Source organism: Lactuca saligna, chromosome 4 (genome assembly GCF_052625555.1).
Source record: "Lactuca saligna cultivar CGN05327 chromosome 4, ASM5262555v1, whole genome shotgun sequence".
Lineage (NCBI taxonomy): Eukaryota > Viridiplantae > Streptophyta > Magnoliopsida > Asterales > Asteraceae > Lactuca > Lactuca saligna.
Genome location: NC_136420.1, coordinates 77,145,394 through 77,168,441, shown reverse-complemented (window position 1 = coordinate 77,168,441; position 23,048 = coordinate 77,145,394). Strand labels below are relative to the sequence as shown.

At 35.0% G+C, this 23,048-nt stretch overlaps 1 protein-coding gene across 2 annotated transcripts; it reads left to right on the top strand.

The window, feature by feature from the left end:
• Nucleotides 1-1,524: 1,524 nt before the first annotated feature.
• On the top strand, nt 1,525-21,954 carry LOC145042167 (aspartic proteinase-like). Of its 2 annotated transcripts, none has more exons than XM_078990553.1 (14): nt 1,525-1,627; nt 1,815-2,195; nt 2,300-2,360; nt 16,586-16,680; nt 16,970-17,082; nt 19,491-19,659; nt 19,844-19,883; nt 19,967-20,031; nt 20,536-20,649; nt 20,732-20,796; nt 20,913-21,069; nt 21,156-21,275; nt 21,486-21,574; nt 21,688-21,954. In XM_078990553.1, exons 2-14 carry the CDS (start codon nt 1,821-1,823, stop codon nt 21,770-21,772), a joined length of 1,548 nt encoding a protein of 515 aa, XP_078846679.1. In that variant the 5' UTR covers nt 1,525-1,627; nt 1,815-1,820; the 3' UTR covers nt 21,773-21,954. The 2 variants fall into 2 exon arrangements, with proteins under 2 accessions (XP_078846679.1, XP_078846678.1); XM_078990552.1 differs by having other exon boundaries at nt 1,531-1,627; nt 1,799-2,195.
• Nucleotides 21,955-23,048: the final 1,094 nt, after the last annotated feature.

Genomic DNA, 23,048 nt, shown 5'->3' with positions numbered 1-23,048 from the left:
GTTTGTTCAAACACAATTCTCTTGCAAACTGAAGGTTTTTCAAAGCGATGGTGGCACCGAGTTTGTTAATCATCACGTTAATAAACTCCTCTTGGAAAATGGTACTCATCACCAGCTATCTTGTCCCTATACCCCATAACAGAATGGTCGCGCCGAGAGAAAGCATCGCCATATAACTGAAACTGGCTTAGCAGTTTTGTATGGTGCCAATGTTCCTGCTATATTTTGGGTAGATGCCTTTTCCTCTGCCGCCCACATCATTGATCGTTTGCCAAGTCCAGTCTTAGCTAATAAATCTCCGTTCGAGCTTTTATATCACTCCACTCCAAACTACACCAATTTCCGTGTATTTGGATGTCGAGTTTTTCCATACTTAAGGCCTTACTCATCTCATAAGCTTGAACCAAGAAGTATAGAATGTATTTTTATTGGCTACAATGCTCACTATAAAGGATACAAGTGTTTAGATCCAACAACAAGTCGTGTGTACATCACTCATCATGCACGTTTTGATGAAGCAAATTTTCCATTTTCTGGAAAGGCTCCAAATATTGATCTGAGGGACTTCAGCAATAACCTCAGTGTTTGTTCTTCTGACGGACTTCGGCAGCCTCCTTGGTTGTTCTTCTTATAATGTCAGCAGAAAACACGAAGGGAAGGGGCAAGGCAGAGCAACGATGATCTGAGGGAGTCTGATGTTGTGGATCCGACGAGATGGGAGGAGAAAAACAGGCGGGGGCCTATTGCTCTCTTGACTGTCGGAAGACACCACCTCCAGTGGAGGTTTTCTTGATTGAAATTGAAGGAAAGAGGAAAGGAGCAGAACGTAACAACCATTTTCAAAGGGTGTTTTGTTGGTTCAATCGACAGGAAGGACGTGGAGCAAGAGATTGATGCCTCTTGATGATTTTCAAGGAAACAACACCTCCAAATGAGGTGTTCTTGGCCATTAACAAGGCATAAAAAAGAGAAAGGGAGAGTGTTTTGCTGCTTCAATCCGATTTCCGATTTCTACAGGGATTGACTGATTGATTGGCCGGAAACATCGCCGGAAAATTGAGTTTGACTAGTGATGATGATCATATACATCATGTTTAGCCGGAAACATCGGAAACCATAAAACCCACTATTACCAGTCATACTGGTATGATATACACGTTTCAACAAGTTCAAGAGTTACTAAAAAACACGAAAAATAATTTATTGATCAAATATAAACAAAAGATAAAGTCCGCTACCCTCTCAATTCATTATCTCTTAAAATTATCCATCTAAAACATAGGTCAAAACTATATATTAGGGGCAAATGCTCTAAATTCCAAACTGTAACGTGTTTTTTGGGCAAATCATAAAAGATCACAAGAGTGACAATTCTGTATCTACTAGAAGCCGGAAGAGATCACGTAACCGAGGAATTGGACGGCTGCAATTGAGACGTATTGTGCATTGCGTTAGCAATATATATTCATTCACTCTATATGAACCCTAAAATCCTTGCGATTTACTGGAATTAGTTCAGTCAATATTTTATTACTTTTTTTAATATTTTTCCCCATTATAGGTCAAGGGTACTTGAGCTTGCATGCAATCAATTTCGGGTTAGATTTTTCCGCAGAAGAAGAAACCGGTATAAACTGTTTATTATTTCTTTGCTTCTTATATCCCGAATTCGTAGTTTGCCATTAATCAAATGCATTTTTACATCTTGAGTTTATATTATCTAAGCTTAAACTCTTAACTGATCAAGTTTTGTTGCTTTGTTAAATACTTTTTAACATATGCTAATCAAATCTTAAAGGTGGATTGACATGCAGGTCAACATGACAAGTGCATACGACACCCTAGCAATTTTCCTCTTCTTGTCAACCCTTTTCTGTACTCCAGTAGTAATTTCCACATCAACCGATGGGATTGTTAGGATTGGACTAAAAAGAGTAAAATTTGAGCGAATCGATCGTTTTGCTTCACACCTTGGCTTGAATGATGGTGATTACTTAACGATGTCTATTAGGAAGTATAGACAAAGTGCTAATAATCTTGGTGATTCCGAAGACTCTGATATTGTTGCATTGAGGAACTATATGAATGCTCAATACTTCGGTGAGATTGGAATCGGCACCCCACCTCAAAAGTTCAATGTGATCTTTGACACGGGTAGCTCTAACTTGTGGGTGCCATCTTCAGAATGTGCTTCGGTAAGCTTGTCTTATCTAGATATTTTATAATTATAAATGAAGCATCCATGTATATTAAGTTATGAACAGAAAGTTAATTCCCTAGGGCTTTGATACTCCTTCAGGTATCTTGCTTTTTCCACGCAAAATACAAGTCAAGTCAGTCAAGCACCTACAAAGAAAATGGTTCGTAAGTTACTTTTATCTTGTTATGATGATAAGTTGCAACTCCTCAATGTCATATTAATCGGTCTACTGTATTAAACTTAGGAAATAGAGAGTATATATAATAGAGTCCTATATTATTCGGATCACCGGATGTAATTCATAAATTTGAAACAAAAAGATAAATAAACACTACTAGAAAAACAGGAAACCCGTGGTTATTCCTTCGGTAAAGGGAATTACCAACGATTTTGCGACAGTTTTAAGGACGTCACATTTCAGCTTATGGGTAATTTTTACCGACTAACTATACTGACCGTCAAATCTGTCGCTAGTTACTAACGGAATAGCGATGGTACAGAATCACCTACAGAATAGCGATGGAAGCACGTTAATTAACCTTGTTTCCCAATGGATTTCCAACAGCATTTTTAGTGATGGATATTTCCGTCAGTAATCCGTCACTAAAAGTTTCTTTTTGAAGCAGTAAAAATTTATAGAAGCTCCGGTTCTTTTTATCCAAAATATTGAAAAACCTGTTACATTAAACCTATAATATTCAACCACAAAACTAATAATATTACAATAAAACTAATAAATACCGTCTAATAATACATTAAACATCTCTACGAATACACATTAAAATTGTAAATACAGATGTTTTTAAAGAATAAAACTAAGAATTATTTGGTGGATTACTTGGTGAATTGTCTGTTAAATTGAATCGATAAAGACTGACAACTTGTTTTTAAAGAATAAAACTAAGAATTATTTGGTGGATTACTTGGTGAATTGTCTGTTAAATTGAATCGATAAAGACCGACAACTGTTCTTCAATTTGCGTTTTGATTCAAAGTTCGTCAATTGTTCATGTTTCAACACACAATAATCAATCATCGCAAAATAATAATAATAATAATAATAATAATAATAATAATAATAATACAAAGGGAAAATGACATATAGACCCTATAATACTTTTAGGATTTACCCATTTAGCCACTTTATTTATTTTTTGGCCTAATAAGGGAACCAAGTAGTGGGAACTTGTTTATTTAGCCATCTTCACCTCTTTTTCCCGGTTTTATTGACAAATAGTCAAAAATTGTCACATTAGCCATTGGAAAGTAATATCACATTTGAGCATTTCTTTCCGGACACAAACCCATCAGCCTCTCTTGTTTTATCACAGAAAATCTATCATTTCCTCCTTTTCAATTTCCAAATCCATTCTCCTTTCTGGAGACGAACCTATCATGGCTTACTCTTAATAGTTAAACCAGCACCACCTCTCCAATCATTTTCACTGTAACATCCAAAAATTTTACGCCAAATTTAAACTTTTTCAATCATAGATAAAATCAAATAGTATTTGTTTACAAAATGTTTTCAAATCATTATTCATCGGAGTGTCCCAATGTTTTCAAATCATTATTCATCGGAGTGTCCCAATAACTAGATCAAAAGGATGAAGAGCGGTACGGTCACGCCTTTGCCTTGCCATGATCTCCTGAAGTACCTGAAACAATAAACTGAAATTGTAAGCCCAAGGGCTTAGTGAGCTACCCCCAAAATACAAATACCACACTGATTATACCATATCAATAACAGACAATCAACAACATGCATACTGGACCATCGGCTTGACTGGACCGCCCTGCAGGGCCTATAATCTATTTGAATCTGTCCCAAGCCTTCGACATAACTGGACTGCCACGTGGGCCTACAGTCTCCCCGGACCGCTCATAGGGTGTGTTGGCCTTTAGCACAAAGCAGGACTGCCTCAACCCAAACAACACGCAAACAACCATGTGCGCATAACTAGCATATACTGGCATATATAAACACAGACATATATATCTCACTGATCATCAATCATAGCAATCTCTCATAACTAGAGCATCGACCTAGCAGGTCACTATCATACCAACCCTTACGGATCATAAGAGCATAACATACTATCTATCCTGATTCTGATATAACATATCATAACCATAGGTAGCATACCATAACAATAACAACTAAAGGGCCGACTTGGTGCCTTAGACCCTATTGATATAGTGAGGATAACTCACCTTGCAAATGTCGACTTGGTAGTTAAACTTTAACCCTCAGATCACCTCCCCAAACTCCACCACCTGATACCATAGCATAATCATAGTCATAAGTTCCCAACCTTTCAAGGTACCCCAACAGTCAACTAATCAAACCCTGGTCAAAATCAAAGTCATCAGTCAAGGTCAACAGTCCATGTTGACCTTAACTCGTTGAGTACCCTCGACTACTCGCCGAGTTCCTTGAAATACTGTCCACTCGCTGAGTCACGGAGTGACTCATCGAGTTCCTTTAGTTTACAATCGAACTCTAAGGCCACTCGTCGAGTTTTCCTTCTTGCAACTCGACGGTTACACACGCATGCATAAATTTGGGAAAGCTCATCTGACTCGTCGAGTTGTTCATCCAACTCGTCGAGTCTACAACAATCTATATCGGACTCGCCGAGTTGCTCATACATCTCGTCGGGTCCAGGCTCATCTTCGTGAGACTCGCCGAGTCAACCTTGCGAATCGCCGAGTTCCTACAGTCCTTAAGCCATACAGACTCTTTTAATTCATGCAGTGACTCCAAATTATAGATCCAAGCTTCTAAGGCATGCTTTTCACGTAAAGTTGCAAACTTTACGTGCATGCATAGCTACAAAGGCTCCAAATGTCAAATCCAAGCTCACAATGGGGTTTCATACTTCAAAGAGGCTTCATACATGACCATATTCGAGGCTTTATGACTTTAGAACCCTAAGAAGGGTCCAGATCTAAAGTTACAACTTCAGATCTAGCTCATATCTCGCATTATCATCTCAACCAAACCATAAAAACCCTAGATCTCAACCAAAAGAGGTCTAGAAGAAGAATGAAGTAAAGGTGACGACTTGATACCTCCAAATGATGCTATCTGAGGTAGATTCCTGATCCCCTCCCCCCCCCCCCACACACACACACACACCCACACACATATATACATATATATATATATATATATATATATACACACACATTCTCATAAATTTTCAGATGCATATATATATATATATATATATATATATATATATATATATATATATATATATATATATATATATAGACACACACATTCACAAACATATACACATTATGTATACATACATACATGATTGTAGAACTCGCTACTCCGTACCTGTTCGACCGACTACCGAGTAACGAGTACTCAGGGAGTACTCGGATTCAGTAATTGATGTAGAAATACTTTTAGGGAAATTATATATGTCAAAATCATAAGTTAAAACCATAATTTAATTGAAATATATAACAAAATTAGATACATGTGAATATACAAAAACTAAAAAACACACATGATGTCACTTCGTGAATAATTAATGAAAATTTAAGATATATATGTAGTAATAATCACATGTGTGTATGTTAAATAATAAATCATTAAGTATATTATACATATTAATCATCAAGTTGGCCGAGTTTTACAATATTGTTCGTTTCAGTATGGGGCTGATCGGGAAGTACTCAGATTTTGCAACTCGTCTCGATAAGGGGCCGAGTATAGATTACTTGGACGAGTAATCAGACAATTCGACGAGTTTAACAACACTGCATTCATACATAAATCCACATGCATGTATTGTTACTGTTGTAGTTATTATTATTATTACTCCCTCATTCCCAAATTAATTGTCCACTTTTGATTTTTGAAGTCTTTTTTCTTCAATTTTGACTTTAAATATTTATATTTGTTGTATATATTATTTGATGAAACTTATAACAATAGAAAGACATTTAAATACAATATATTTATATATTTTGCATTAAATATTATATATATATATATATATATATATATATATATATATATATATATATATATATATATATATATATATATATATATATATATATATAAGGTAAAAGTTGGAGAATAAAAACTTCAAAAGTCAAATATAGACAATCAATTTGGGACGGAGATACTATCATCATCATCATCATCATCTTTAGTAGTAGTAGTATCATCTTCATCATCATTTTCCATTATTCAAGTGGCAAATATACATTTTTTGCTTCATTATTTCACATATTTATTATTATTATTATTATTATTATTATTATTATTATTATTATTATTATATATATATATATATATATATATATATATATATATAAAAGCATACATATAAATTTTATATGTATACTTACATACATAACATGCAGCAATAACAATAACAACAACAACAACAATAATAATAATAATAATAATAATAATAATAATAAAGATTTATGTGCATATGCATTGTAAATATATGGAATAAAAGCATAGTGAAAAGACTAAGTTTAAAACTCAAATAATAATAATAATAATAATAATAATAATAATAATAATAATAATGTATTTAGGATGAGGCTTATAGCCGTAGTGGTAGTTGCTTCCCTACCAAACAACAATGGCTCGAGTCCGAACCTCGACATTTCGTTATTTAACTTTTAATTAATAGTGATGAAGTTGTGACGACAAGTAAAAAATAGTCATTTATTGTGGTTTGTCAGTATTCCAATTGTGTTTACCAACATATTTTCGATGGCGTTTAAGTCCGTTGTTATTTCGTCACGAATCATCACTAAATTAGGGCTTCTCGCTCTGTCTGCGAGTATTTTATAACGTAATGTTTCCGCACGAAATAATCTATAGGAAAATGCCAACTTTTCTAGTAGTGAAAGAAGATTAACATATTATCAATGAACACATTAGGGTCATTTGTTTTGTTTTGTTTTTTTTTTCTTTTGTGCTAGCTTCTTTGCTAGTGATGGATTCATACGGTCGATCCAAACATGTACCGATCGCAACTCAAATATATCGAAATATCAAACATTCTGTCCTATGAACGAAGTTTAAAACCCAACGGGTAACAAACTATGAGGAAGGAGATAAAAAAATGTGTAATCACGATAGCAAAACATACCAAGTTATAGAAAATTTTGGCCGCAAGCAAAGAAACATATAATGTCACTAGAATTTAACATGGTTCCACCATCATGAAGATAGTGCATGTCTGCATGGGAGAGATGAACAACTTGTACTATTGATCAATAGCTAACCGGTTATAAATCACTTGCAAGTAATTAAAATGATGAAACAAATGGGCACCTTAGGTTCTGAGCAAGTGCCGATGACTATGAGCTTTTGAACTTGAAACATTAAGAAAGCTCTAATTAGGGCCACTTTTCAGCTACCTCAAGTGTAGACCAAATCACCAGCGTGTCTAGGGCCGACCACAAGCAAGTTCAGGAGGGTCTCATTGATGGGTTTTATACAAACAATCTTATGTGTGCATGCAACCCTAATTTGGATCTATGTTTTGCTATTAGATACACAACATTATGAACACAAGAATAAAACCCTAAAGAACAATGCTATTTTTGAAATTAATATACAAGGTTAGATTACATACCTTTTGTTGTTATATTGCAATAACAACTTAAATCTTCAAACCCTAAGTCTTGAAAGCAAGCACCACAAGTGTAGTGCCTCTAATGGCTCACAAACACCACAAGCAATTGGAGAGGCTATAGAGAGAGAAGGGAGGAGGTGGAAATCATCCTTAGGACTTCTTAGAAGCATGTACACGAATTCCCAAGGCCTAGGGGTCCTTATATAGGGTTTAGATTAGGGTTTCAGTCCTTATCCTTATCCAGTTACTTGCCCACCAAGCAACCACAAGATAAGCCTTGAAAACCCTTATCTCTTGGACCTTGGACGATTTTAAGGATATCCTTATCCTTGAATTCATCCATCCTTAAACAAGGATAACCATTGCCCTATTTTGCAACTATCACATAATTACAATTCAGCCCCTCTAGTTTAATTAATTACACTTGATCACAAAATTAATTCGTAATTAATTATTGACTAATATTAATTAAACAAATATGATTTCTCCTTTAATATATTATTCTTATAACATATTAATAAATCATAATAACCTCTTTCTCTATTTATTTCTCCAGTCAAGTTGCTTTGGTGAAAGCAACCCAAAAGGACCATGCACAACCGGGTCAAGTACTTGCCTAATATAGTTGCAGCCTTAGACACTATCCATACTTCATTAAGGGCCCAAATATTTTATCCACAAAATACTAGCCTGTATTCATTTAATCATTTAGCCCAAATTCTCCAAACTCTTTACGCCAATCAAACAACGTATTCAGAAAGGCAGAAAGGAAAAATACAAAAAAAAAAAAAAAAAAAAAAAAAAACCCAACCATTTATCTTCTATAAAAAAAACTAACTCTTATATTATGTTTACATTTACAACAACCATTATATTATGATTTAACTTTCAATAAGGGGGTGTTTGGCTTATCTTTTGAGGGGCCAAAAGTTCTTTTTGAAAAAGATAGAATGCAAAAGATGTTTGGTAAAACCATTTTAAAAGCTATTTTTGGATTTTGTATATAAGGAAAAGTGACTTTTTGGAAAAGTCGGGAAATGCTGTCTTTTTGTAACTTTTGTCAAAAGGGCTTTTGCTCCCAAAAAGATAAGCCAAACACCCCTTAAAACCCACCTAGCGTGTTCTTTATAGAATGACCGGATGATTTAATGACATGGTATAAAATACATAAAAAAAGACCTTAATATTTTTAGCTAGCCCACATTAAATCCTTAGAAAATGCAAGATTATCATATTACCAAGTGTCGATGACAATGAGCTTTTAAGGAATTAAGGGAATTGGAATCCACATCTTTCCTATGTTTGGTTCAATTTATGCTAAGGAATCAAATTCCTAAATGAAAAACTTTCCATTAGTGGGAGGAAAGTTCATTCCATTAAAGGATGGAAGAAATTATTTTCAAAAAAGAAAATGCAAGATTATCATATTACTATCTACCACAAATACTCACCGTCACTGCCACCAACACCATCATCTCCCCCTACTACCACCATCACCACCATAGCCACCTTCACTGCCACCATCAGCATCTTTACCATTGCCACCACCACCACCACCATCACTTATCGATATTGTTACTATCACTGCTACTACCCATACCTACCACCACCAATCACCTCTGTCATCGCCACCAACACATACCGCCATGACCACCACCCATCTACACCCCCATCACGACCACCACCACCACTACCTGTGTCATCAACACTTATGTCGCCACCATAACCACCAACGCCATCACCACCTACTATAACCACCACATCCACCACCACTGCTACCAAAATTATCATCATAACCATTACTACAACCAACACCCGCCATAACCACCACCACCACTATCACCACAACTGCCAACGCCACTACCACCACCACCACAAACTGCCACCATCTACCCTCACCACCATATAACTTGTAAAAAATTAAAATTAAGCAAAAAAACAAGAAAATCAGATTTTTCATTTTACATCATTCCAATTTCATTTCCTTCCAACCACAGAGATTATGCAAATTAGATTCCAATTCTATTTCTTACTAACCAAGCAAACTATGAAATTAGATTCTCACATGTTCCAATTCCTTCATGAACATCATGCGAACCAAACGTCACTGTAGTGTGCCTTACTTCTCTTTTTTGATCATTTCTTTTGCAGTTAAATAAGAAAAATACACTCATCCTTCTTTTTTTTCCCGTTTCACCATAGTAAGTAAAAATCAAACCCCTATTTTTGTATTTATTTAGATTAGTAGAGTAGTTCGAATGGAGAGTATTGTCTATGGTGGTTGTTTTGTGGGTTAAATGTTAAGGTAGGGGTGGTACAGTAGTTGGAAGTTTTATAGTGGTTTTTAAGGGTGGTATGGAAGTGGTAACGGTCAAACAGATTTTTACGTTTGTGATGATGGCAGAGAGGATGGTTCTTGGTGGTGTTCGACTAGAAACATGTGGCTTGAAGGTTGTTGACAGGGATGTGTCGGTGAAGGTGTACTGGTGGTGTAGGGTTGATGGTTGATCACAATTAAAACAGGTGGTCGTGGTTATGCAACAGCTTAGAGTATTTCTGGTTGATGTCGTAACAGGTTCAAGTGAAACGGGATATGAAGATTTTGATAACATTGTCATATGATTATAATAAAGAGAAATTACAATGGTTCTAAATGAAAGGCATAAAGACTACAAAGAATAAAGCAGATATAAATATTAGCTAGACAAAACCCTAATGGGCTAAATACTAAAGAGCCCATAAACAAGTGGGCTAATAATATATAGGCTAACACCCCCCCCCCCCCTTTAACTCATAATGCCACAAAAATAAGCATTTAGAGTTTGTCACATAAGAACTGAAACCGAGAAGCCAATAGAGCCTTCGTAAAAATATTTGCAAGTTGCAAGGTTGATGAAACAAACGGAAGCGATATGGCCCCAAGCTGCAGGTGATGACGGGTAAAATGACAATCAATCTCAATGTGCTTCGTCCGCTCATGAAAAACCGAATTCTTTACAATTTGTATCACACTTTTGTTATCACAATGCAAGGGAGTAGATGAAGAAATATGAACTACCATATCTGCAAGCAGGTATCGTAACCAGATAATCTCACATGTAATTATAGCCATAACATGATATTCAGCCGCCATGGAAGATCTAGAGACAACGTCCAGTGTCTTGCTCTTCCGTGAAATGAGAGACTCTCCGAGAAATACGCAAAATCTAGTGGTGGACTTTACGATCATGGAGATCACCATCCCAATCGGCATCACTATAGGCACGTAACTCAAGAGAAGACATTGAGGGAAATAAGAGGGTCTGAAACTGAGTGTCACGAAGATATCTCAGAATATGGAGAACAACTCCCCCAATGAACAGAGGTAGGGGCAGTAAAAACTGACTGACAACATGAACAAAATGAGCAATATCTGGATGAGTAACTGTGAGATAGACCAAACTTCTCACAACAGTGTGATAAAGGTTCGGATCGAACAAAGGAATACCATCAGTAGGAGAGTATCGTGCATTGGTTTCAAGAGGAGTATCAACAGTCCTAGAAAGAATATATATTTAGTCTGAGAAATAATATACCCTTTCTTATACTGATCTACCTCAATACCCAAGAAATAACGCAGCAATACCAAATCCTTCATAGCAAATCGATAAGCTAGATCATGCTTCGAAGACTCAATACCACCGTGGTCATCACCCGTAATAATCATGTCATCCACATATAAGGATAGAAGAATTCGTCTTGCACTCGAGCATCTAATAAACAAAGCAGAATCGTGATTACTCTGGACAAATCCAAGACAGGTAATCACTATGGAGAATTTCTCAAAGCAAACACGAGGGTCTTGCTTGAGACCATACAGAGCTTTGCGAATCCGACAAACCTTACCCGTCCGGTGCTAAATTCCTGGGGGAGGAGTCATATAAAGCTCTTCATAGAGGTCACCATTCAAAAAAGCATTATGGAAATCCATTTGAAAGATCTTCCACTATCGAATGGATGCAACTGCAATCATAGTACAGACTGTCGTCATCTTTGCAACTGGGGTAAATGTCTCCTCGTAGTCAAAACCATACTATTGGAATACCCTTTGTTACAATTCTGGATTGGTACCACTCAACAAACCCATCAACTTTTGTTTTTATCTCGTACACCCAACAACAACCTATCGTATGTTTCCCAGGAGGAAGGGAAACCAAATCCCATGTATAAGTCTAATGAAGAGCAGTGAGTTCCTCAGCCATAGCATTCTGCCAAAGAGGATCTAAAACAGCTTCTCTATATGATTCAGGTTCAGACAAATGATGGATACTCGCTATAAATGAATCAAATGGTCCTGAATATGTAGAGTAAGTAAAATATGGAAGCTTGGTGGACTTGACAGGACGAGTAGATCTCCTGAGGGGTGGGGGTGGAGGTGGATCCTCAATTTAAACAATCGGAGGAGCAGGCTCAGGAACAGGGGGGTTGAGGAACTCTCTGAAGAAGTGGGTGTGTCATGAGCTGAAGGATCAGGTGGCATAGATGGATATTGAGCCTCTATCTCTTCATTAAAAGGATCAATATGCAGAAGATCGAACTTCGTAACATTGTGGGTTGTAGCAGAAATCGAGTGGAAAGGAATATGTTCCAAAAAAGTGGCATGCCAAGAAACATATAACTTCTGACTTACAGGAACATAGCAACGGTATCCTTTTTGTCCAATACCATACCCAAAAAATACACATATAGCATATTTTGGCCCCAACTTGTTCCTCTCAACATGAGGACGAAGAACAAAACAAGTACATCCAAAAACTCGTAAGGAAGAGTAGTCTGGTTGATGGCCATATAGCTTCTCAAAAGGAGACATTTCGGAATTCAATGAAGTAGGGATACGATTAATCACATACACAACAGTTAGGAATGCTTCTCTCCAAAAGGCACTAAGGACATGCGCAGATAGGAGCAATGAGTGGGCAGTCTCAACAATATGACAGTGTTTTCATTCTGGCATGTTGTTTTGCTGATGTGTGTCAGTACACGAGGACTGGTCTATGGTATCATCAAAAGAAATTAACTGAGTAAAATCATTAGAGGTATATTCACCCCTAACTCACACCTGAAGCACTTAATCACATCCACATGTTGAGTTTTAACAAGAGCTCTAAAATTACTGTAAATATCAAAGAAATTAGATCTGTGTTTCATAAGATAAACCCATGTATATCGAGTATAATCATTTATAAAAGATACATAATAGGTTGACGCACCCTTTGTGGATACTGGTGCAGGACCCCATACATCAGAATGAATAATGACAAAAGGAGCAGTAGAACAAGACATATTTTTATTGACAGGTAAAGCAGAGAATTTTGTCAGTTTACAACCATTACAATTAGAACTATCACAAGTGTCTAAATGACCCAAAACACCACTAGATGCTAAAACACTCAAACGTGATATAGACACATGTCCCAAACGAGAATGCCAAAGATAAAACTCAGACAACAAAGGACTCAAACGGAAAGAAGATAAATCAATGTTGCAGGCAGCAACAACAGATACTTTGAGAACCTCCAAGACATACAGTTCCCCCACCCTACGACCGATCCTAATCACCTTGTGGGTGTGTTGATCCTGTTTAACACAGACAGAATTAGAAAAGAACACCCAATTACCAGACTTACATAACTAACTGATTGAGGCAAGATTCAAAGTAAGTTTGGGAATCTAATAAACATCAGGGAAAGTGATATGAGAAATAGAGACAGACCCAACACCCTACCTAACATAGATGCATCACTAGCAGACTTAATAGAAATATATGACACTTGCGACAAAGAAGTAAATGATGACAAATGATGAGTCATATGATGGGTTGCACCAAAATCTAAAATCGACAAAGATAAGGGAATACCTTATGTACTAGATGAAGTAGGACCAGATGAGACATAGATGCAGACATGGCAGTGGGACTAGAGGCCAAATACTGTCTGAAACTCTCAAACACCTTGGGATCCAATGCAGATGGTGGCATGTTTCCAACATAATCTGTATCAACTGGTGGTATAGCAGCAGCAACAAACTGCTGAGGATGAGGGATCTATGGAGGAGTACCAGACGAATGTTGATAAAACTTCTATTGACCATACCCATTTTGTTGTCCCGGCTAAGGTTGACTAGAATTACCCTTGTTGACTAACAATGGACACTGAGCTTTCCAATGATTTTTTTGTTTGCAGAATGCACACTCATCATAAGCAACCCTTGAAGGTTGTCAAGACTGATTAAAGGAAACATTAAGCATAACAGGAGAAAGAGTAGGAATAGAGGTTACTTTAAACCTTGTATCTGCATGAGACTTGATACGAGTCTCTTCTGCAATTAACTTATGGACAACAAAATCAACTGAGGGAAGAGGAGGGCGATGAAGAATTGTTCCACGTAGACCTTCAAAATCATAATGCAAGGCCATCAACAACTGGACCAAGCACTGTTCTTCCCTCCTAGCAATGTAAGTCTCAAAGTATTTTAACTCTTTAGATTTAGTAAGAGCCAATTGATACCACAGATCAAACATAGCAACATAGAAATCTTGAATGCTCTGGTCATTTTGTTGAAGAGCATGAATATCATATTCCAACTGGTATTGCTTAGCAAAGTTAGACTGAGTATACAGCATATCCAAGTGATTCCAAACTTCCTTTGTTATGTTATATTTAGCTAACTTCATACCAATAGACCGAGTGACAGAATTATTAATCCAAGTAATTACCTTGGAGTTATCAGTCTCACAAACATCAAGTAACAAATCAAAATTTTCAGTTTGAGGTATTGAGGGTTTCGCTTTAGTCCCGGTGACATAGCCCCACATATTCTTTCCACGAAGGAAGTTCTTCATAACGTAACTCCAATATGTATAATTCTTTCCATCCAAACGAGTACTGACTGACTGAAGGGAATCATCCTTTCCAGTCATGTTGACAATGAATAAGTAACCACAATGATAGTATAGCAATCTGAGAATGAGGGGTAACAAACCAACAGAAGCAATCAATCGGACAACAAGAAATCGAACAACAACAACAAATCAACAACAACAGCAAACAAAATTCACCAAAAAAAAAAACACATCAACAATGAATCAATAGCAACCAACAACGAATACCATCTGCTGCAGTAACCCTAGAAAATTTCGATATGCACCACAGATGACTACTACAAAGGCTTCTAACAACGTATCAAACCTCTGCTCTTATACCATGATAACATTTTCATATGATTATAATAAAGAGAAATTACAATGGTTCTCAATGAAAGGCATAAAGACTAAAAAGAATAAAGTGGATATAAATACTAGCTAGAAAAAACCCTAATGGAGTAAAGACTAAAGAGCCCATAAACAAGTGGGATAATAATATACAGGCTAAAAGATTTTAACAGTAATGATGGTTAAATTGGAGGTTGTGTAGGTTTGTGGTATTATTAAGGGCGAAACGAAGTTGTATATGGTAATTGGTTGTGGTTTGATTTTCTTTATTTTCGGATGTAACATGTATGATGATGGGTGAAGGCAGGTGGCTTCTCAGGTGGTGGATAACCAGTTCTGTCGCTTTTATTGATGCCAATGGTGGTGATTCATATTAAGGTGATGATGATGGTATATGTTGGTAAAGGGTAATGGATCAGATATATAGAGGAGATGGTGGTGCATGGATGGTGAGATGGTGAACCAGTGTTGTCGATTTTTAGTCAGCTAAAGTGGGTGGTGGTTTCAGGTTCTGCAGGTGGTATAAGGGTGGATAAGTTGAAGATAATATGGGGGATTTTTATTTTAATGGAAACCAAATAAACATTAAAAATATCCATGACATTTTTTATATTATTTTATGCCAATTCTATATATCTAAATCATCATGTCGTTTTAAGAAAACATGCTTGGTGTCAGTGGATTTTATTGAAAATTTATAAGAAAACTGGATTGTGGGTTTTATTGATATGGAAGGGTAAATGATAATGGTCTTTCTCTGAATATAAACATAATTCAAGGATTTTTCTAAACATTAAAAGATAAATGGTTGAGTTTTTCTGTAATTTTCCTGCGTGAAATTGGAAAGTGGGGATTTCGTTACTGGGTTTCTCGATGATACACATGACATTAATCTCAATGATGGAAAGTTTGACACAATTCATATTCTTGGTAACGGTCTTCAAGTGGGAATTTCGTTTCAGCTTTCAAGAATATCAATCGACTATGTTCTTTGTCTTCACTCTTCGGCCTTCAAAAATCATTAATCACCATGACTATTCTATTATACTCTTTTAATATTTTTGTCTTTCACTTAAACCTTCAAATTTTACTAGTTCTGGGTTCCAATTTTTTAATAGAGTTTAAATATTATATCATAACTTGAGGGCATCGCTACATCAACATCATTTGTTTTGGTTAAATATCTATAGGGGCGGAACTTCAACATATGATTTGGGGGGGGGGGGGGGGGGCGAAAATATAATATGTATAAAAATCAGTAAGCCGGGGGCACCGCCAAAATTTTATATTTTTTGGTCTAATATGTATACAACGAAAGTATAGGGGCCTATTTGTAACAAAAAAAATCAGAAGGGGGGGGGGGGGGGGGGGGGGACAACCCCCCTCACCCTAATAAAGCTCCGCCCATGAATATCTAATCAGATTGCCCTATATTTCTACTCTTTATCTCGTCTTAAATAATTTCATTATACATCATTAGAAAAATACTTGTCTCTATGCTCACAGGAAAACAGGCTAGTATCGACTATGGTAGTGGATCAATATCTGGATACTTTAGTGAAGACAACATCAAAGTTGGGGATATAGTAATTAAGGATCAGGTGAATTTGGAAAAAATTTCGCCATGAGCCATTTTTCTTTGGAAAATTAAATATCTTCATATCTTTTGTTCCTACTTATCCTCCTGCTCCTATAAAATAATGACATGTTGAATCCACTAATTATCTCTCTTGATCTTTTTTCTTGATTTTGACACTTGTCTTGATCTAATGAGTAGTAAGATTAGTAGGAACAAAAGGTATGAGGATATTCGATTTCTCTTTTTCTTTGCATGTAACTTGGTTAAAAAAAATTGGTTTTGAAAATATTTTAAATCTATGATCAATTTAGGAGTTCATCGAAGCAACAAGGGAACCTGGTATTACATTATTGGGAGGGAAGTTTGATGGTATCATTGGGCTTGGATTTAAGGAGATCTCTCTTGATTATGTTATCCCAATATGGTATGTTTTTAAGTAGTTTTGTAGATATATATATAATGTTAAAAAAATCAACTATCTTAATTGTCCATTGTTAATTTCTCATAAACTATTTTATTGTCAAAGCCCATCAACTTAGATTTTAGTTATGTTAATGTGAAGAAGATTAGAAGTTGATGTCATCTTCTTAGGAGAGTGGTCCACCGATAATATTGTTACTCTTTATGCGTCTTGAAATGTTTTCAACATGTTGCAGACCTCAAAGTCAACCTCTCGAAAAAAACAATGACTTTTCTTTTGGTGTGAATGATGGTAAGATTAAGTTGATGGATTAGTTATAAACTGTAAGAAAGGCACCATCTCCTCCCTTAACCTCAAGATCACTCTTGGTACTAATCTTAGGAGGTTTTTTGATTGGGCCTTTTGATTGAGAGGTTTAAAAATGAACTTTCTTTTTGGAAAGAGAGAAGATTATCTTTTGGTGGAGGCTTACCTTGTCTAAGTTCGTGCTTATGACTCTTGGCACATATCTCTTTTCCATTTTTAAAGTCCAATACAAGGTACTCAACATTGTGGAAGGTATTTATAATAAACTTTTGTGGTTGGTTCTGAGGGGAAAAAAGACTTCAACATTCATATTCTTGGAATATGGTGGTGGTGTTTTAGATCAGGTATTAGGGTTCTTTGGAAGGAGGTATTTTTGGCTTTAAATGGTCCTAATATGTATAAAATATGAGACGGGTGTTAGGGTGATTTCCAGTGGACTTAATGAAAATAAAATATAGTTCTCGTTAAGTAAATTAGAAGATCCATTAGTCCAAAACAATTTCCTTAAGTTCTATACGGATCTGTGCTGCAATAATATTGTTTCGCCAAAAGTTTTCCTTAGGATTTTTACATACTTTCGACTGTTTCCTGAATTGATTCATTGATATATGATTCAAATTTTTAAATGCTTTGAGAAAATGTCCACTTTTAGTGGGGTTGAGAAGGGGTTCTAATAGGTATTAGTGATGACGGGGACCTTGATTCTTTTAAGAACCAATATTGTCAACTTTCTTTCAATAAAAACTGAGACAATTATATTTATATTACTATGGAGTTGGATGAGATTTTCTTAGTTGCATCCCTTAGAAGAACAATACAGGGTTTCTTTGGAAAATAACAACCTAGTGGATTAAAGAGGCGACTAACAAGGTGAATATGTTTGCTTGGAGTCTCGTCTAGGGAGGCTCCCCATGTGATCTGTTCTTCCTACGAGAGTAAGGTGGAAAATGAGGTACAATTTATTCTTAACAATTGTTGGGACTTTACAACTTGCGCAACCAATTTGTTGGATGATCTTTTCTATCACAACCCCTCTTTGACGGTCTCTAATTATCTATGAATGTTATCAACTTACAGTTAGACACTATTTAAATCAATTACTGCATCTTCTTACTCTGGTGTAGAAGAATAACTTATAATTTTGAATAATATCATTAACATAATGACTTGCTTGTTTAATAATGAGGGTTAAATCTCGTATAAATATGGACATATAAGGAGCTCTTGGCATAACCTAATCCCCAAGGACCTTGGGCCTAAACCATAGATGCTAACATACTAAAGGAGCTCTGGTTTAAGGGTAGGAGATTGTACTACTATTTAGGAGGAGAGAGACGACATGGGAAAATATTGAACCTAATGAAGGCACCTCTCAAGACTATTAGAGAAGGTTGTTGGAGGTCAAAGGTGGCGGCAACGAGTTGTTGTCAGCAATAGGGTTTTAATCTAGATTTCTGATTTCATGATATAATGACTTGTTTGATTAATAGGGAATGTTAAACCCATACAAATAAGGATATACAAGAGGCGTTGATCTAACTTAAACCCTAAGGACCTTTGGCCTAAACCATAGATGTTAACATACTAACAATATCTAGTATTTGTCTTTATCTAGAATCGCTCTAGGATTGGTAGCTTGACTTGATGGGAAAATATGTATTGTAGCCTAGATCATGACTTGCTCTGGGAGTAGTATGTCGATAAGATGGAAAACTTTTGTGTCATGCCCATCTTTGGATAATCGATCCCATGTAACCATGCATTTCTTGCTAGCTTTTGTTCCTCAATACAATTTATTGTGTTTCACAAAAAATTAAGTCATTTTAATATCAAAACAGTTTGGACAAGATTTAGTTGATCTCTCAAATAATTGGTGGATTTTTTTCAATGCCAACCCATATAACAAATGAAAGGAACCTATATTTTGACCTTTATTGGTAAACATCTAATAGAAACTGCCTGATTACAAAGATCGTACTAGTTATACAAATAGTGGTATTCTTATTGTCACGCAGGTTCATGTGCTTTAGTTGGTCGGGAGTTTCGATGGGCATAATGTGTGATCTAACTCTAATGTATCGATAGTTCACATTTATGTTATATAGGGACAATATGGCCAATCAACATCTAGTTAAGGAACGCATCTTTTCATTTTGGCTTAACCAAAGAGGTAAAGAAGGAGAAGGGGGTGAAATCATCTTTGGTGGTGTTAATCCAAATCACTACAAAGGTGTGCACACATTCGTTCCGGTCACTCAAAAGGGATATTGGCAGGTTCGTTTGTTAACTCCCTAATGGTAGTTCAAGAAATGAATGAGTATATATATATATATATATATATATATATATATATATATATATATATATATATATATATATATATATATATATATATATATATATATATATATATATATATATATATTCTAAATCCCTTTGTTGTTATGCTTTTTGCTAGTTTGATATGGACGACGTACTTATTGGTGGGGAATCAACTGGTATGTAACAGACCAACGTTATATTTTACTACATGTTGAATATTTGAACACATATATGCATGATGCCTAGTGGTTGTTTCCAGGGTTTTGTAAAAACAAATGTGCAACTATTGTCGATTCTGGAACTGCCTTGTTAGCTGGACCAACGGTCTGTAATTCTCATATAATCATTAACATATTATAATAGGTCAGCAAATAGTTTAACATAGATCTTTCGAGGAATAACAATTAAGATATACAAACAAAGTGTAATTTCAATAAAAATATAGTGATATTGATTTCTATAAAATTTGATTGATAAGAGCTTATTAGTAAGTATTTTTGTTGTAAAGTATCATTTTTTATGTAAATTTAATATTAGCAGTTGTTTTTCATAATATTTTTTATAAAGCTATAATATTTAATACACATTTCTCATGATTTACACATATAGTTTTTCAATAATCCGTATAAATACCGTTTCCGTTGTAATAAAAATCAAAGGACCTCATCTTTCCATTTGATTCTGCTTGGATTGTTTGTTACATTATCCAATAAAAAAAATTTTGTATCTAAAATTCTTATAACTAGGATGGGTGTGATCGATCTTATTATCATTAGTATTTCTAGTTCTTAAGTGTGCTCATCTACTTTTGTGCTCGTTAACTTTCAGAGTGTGATCACCCAGATAAATCATGCCATCGGGGCTCAAGGAATTGTAACCGAGGCGTGCAAGGGTTTTGTCTCTAAATTTGGACACATAATATTTGGGCTGCTTTCGACATTTGTATACAACTTCCAATTCCCACATCAAAATTTATTAGAAGTTCGATTTTTTTACCTCACATGTTAGTTTAATTCCTGAACAGGTCAATACGAAGACGATATGCCCATTTATTGGATTCTGTTTTCTTGATGGGGATCGTGAAGTTAGGTTAGCTCTCTAAAGCTTTCTTGTATCTTTTTATCTTGTCTCCTTCACCTAATGTAACATAGATAAAACCATCATCTATCTTTTTTCTTGAATGGTGATTTTATCCTTTCGCACAGTATTGGCATTGAGAGTGTTGTAGATAGGAGTGATGGTGTATCGCATCCATCTATAACCACACCAAATTGCATTCTCTGTAAAGCAATAGTAGGTCTTATGCATAAAATGATTTCCAACAACAACACACAAGAAATGATTTTAAAAACATTAGGCAATGTGAGTTTTCTTGCTAGTTGTTTTTTATTATTATTCGTCACATAATTTGCCATTTATTATATAATATGATGAGTCCAAATTTGCAGCTATGTAAACTGGTGCCTATCCCAGTAGAAGAGTCGATGGTTGACTGTGCGAGACTTCCTTATATGCCTACTATTTCGTTTACCATTGCTGGCAAAAAATTTGAACTTTTACCTGATGAGGTTTTATTAATTTTGTTGTATATATATATATATATATATATATATATATATATATATATATATATATATATATATATATATATATATATATATATATATATATATATATATATATATATATATATTATCTTTTACAGTTCATAGAAACACAATTTTATTTGATCACAAACATTATCAATACCATGTACTTAGTATGTGTTTGTTTCTTAGTACATACTTAAGAGCGGGGAGGGTGATGATGCACAGTGCGTGAGTGGTTTCATGCCTTTGGATATAACTCCTCCACGTGGGCCACACTGGTACGTGTGTCTCCTTCGGGTTTGACTATAGAATTTTACCTTGATTTTAGATGTTAAAACCTATAATCTTTAAAGTCAACTATTAGAGGATTTTTATGTTTCATGTGATGCAGGATATTAGGTGACTTGTTTATGCGTCGTTACCACACTGTATTTGATTATGGCAATCTAAGAGTTGGATTTGCAGAAGCCGCGTGAACAAGACCTTTTCATCTTAACCATATAGATAATTGTTCGGATTGATTTGATTTAATGAGTGGATCTATTATCATATTTTGGAAAACATATATAAATGAGAGTGAGTGATTGGCCATTAGTATTTTTATATTTATATGATGTTGGAAAATTAGTTTTATTAACTTAAAAAAATGTTTTTCCCATTTTTTAATAAGAATTTAGCACTTTAAATATAATCAAACCAAACAAATGATTTTATATTTGTGTTCTCTCCGTGATATATTTTTTTGATATATCACACGTCCAAAGCGGATTAAAAATGAATGATAAATTATTTATCAAAGTATGGTAGCTGGAAAAAAATAACAAGTGGGTTAATGACTTTTAACTCATCCTACATTGGTGAGAGTATGAAAAGAAAATGAGTTTATAACTATAAATACTTGTTAGTTTTGTAAGATTTATAAACTCAAGACTTATATCTTCCTTTTTCTACTTTTGTTTCTTATTTTTGCTCCAACCAAGGTATTTTTTTAGGCCAATGTATTTTCCTCTTACTTCTGCTTGGGTAATCTAGAAGGTATTTTCCTTTTACTTCTCCAACCAAGGTATTTTCCAACCAATTGAGGGTTTGGGAAATCTAGAAGAATCAACTCATTATTTATTTAAATGCATCAATCAACATATAATAAGAAAAAGAACACTTAAGTAAGATCTTGGATACCCTAACTTATAACTCTTAACACTCTTATAATATAACTCTCAACATTCTTTCTAGATCTAATACAAACAAACAAGTTGGTATATATGTTGGAAATTATAGAATAGATATTGCAAGTTGGCAAGTTTTCTCTATCCCACATTGGCAGGGAAAAAACGTTTTGTGAGCTTATAAACCATTTCTATATTTTCCTCTTACTTCTCCTTGAGGTTTTGGCAATATAGAAGGTAGTTTCCTCTTATTTCTCCAACCAAGGTATTTTCCAACCAGTTGAGGGTTTGGGAAATCTAGAAGAATCAACTCATTATTTATTTAAATGCATCAATCAACATAGAATAAGAAAAAGAACACTTAAGTAAGATATTATTATCTAAATGCATCAATCAACATAGAATAAGAAAAAGAACACTTAAGTAAGATATTGGATATCTGATGTGTGCAAAAATATATCTATCTAACTTTAAATTTATAACCTAACTACTTATCTACTAATTCACGTATAGGTAGTGTATTTAGTCAGTTTATAGTATACTAAAGTAAGTTGAGTATCAAACGCAAGGAATGGATTCAATATAC

Bases quoted from the DNA above. Each gene is read 5' to 3' on its own strand.
- LOC145042167 (XM_078990552.1), top strand. From the start codon at position 1,809: ATGCAGGTCAACATGACAAGTGCATACGACACCCTAGCAATTTTCCTC. The intron at 2,361-16,585 runs GTTCGTAAGTTA...CTATGCTCACAG, and splicing joins AAGCACCTACAAAGAAAATG to GAAAACAGGCTAGTATCGAC. The intron at 19,660-19,843 runs GTTCGTTTGTTA...GCTTTTTGCTAG, and splicing joins CTCAAAAGGGATATTGGCAG to TTTGATATGGACGACGTACT.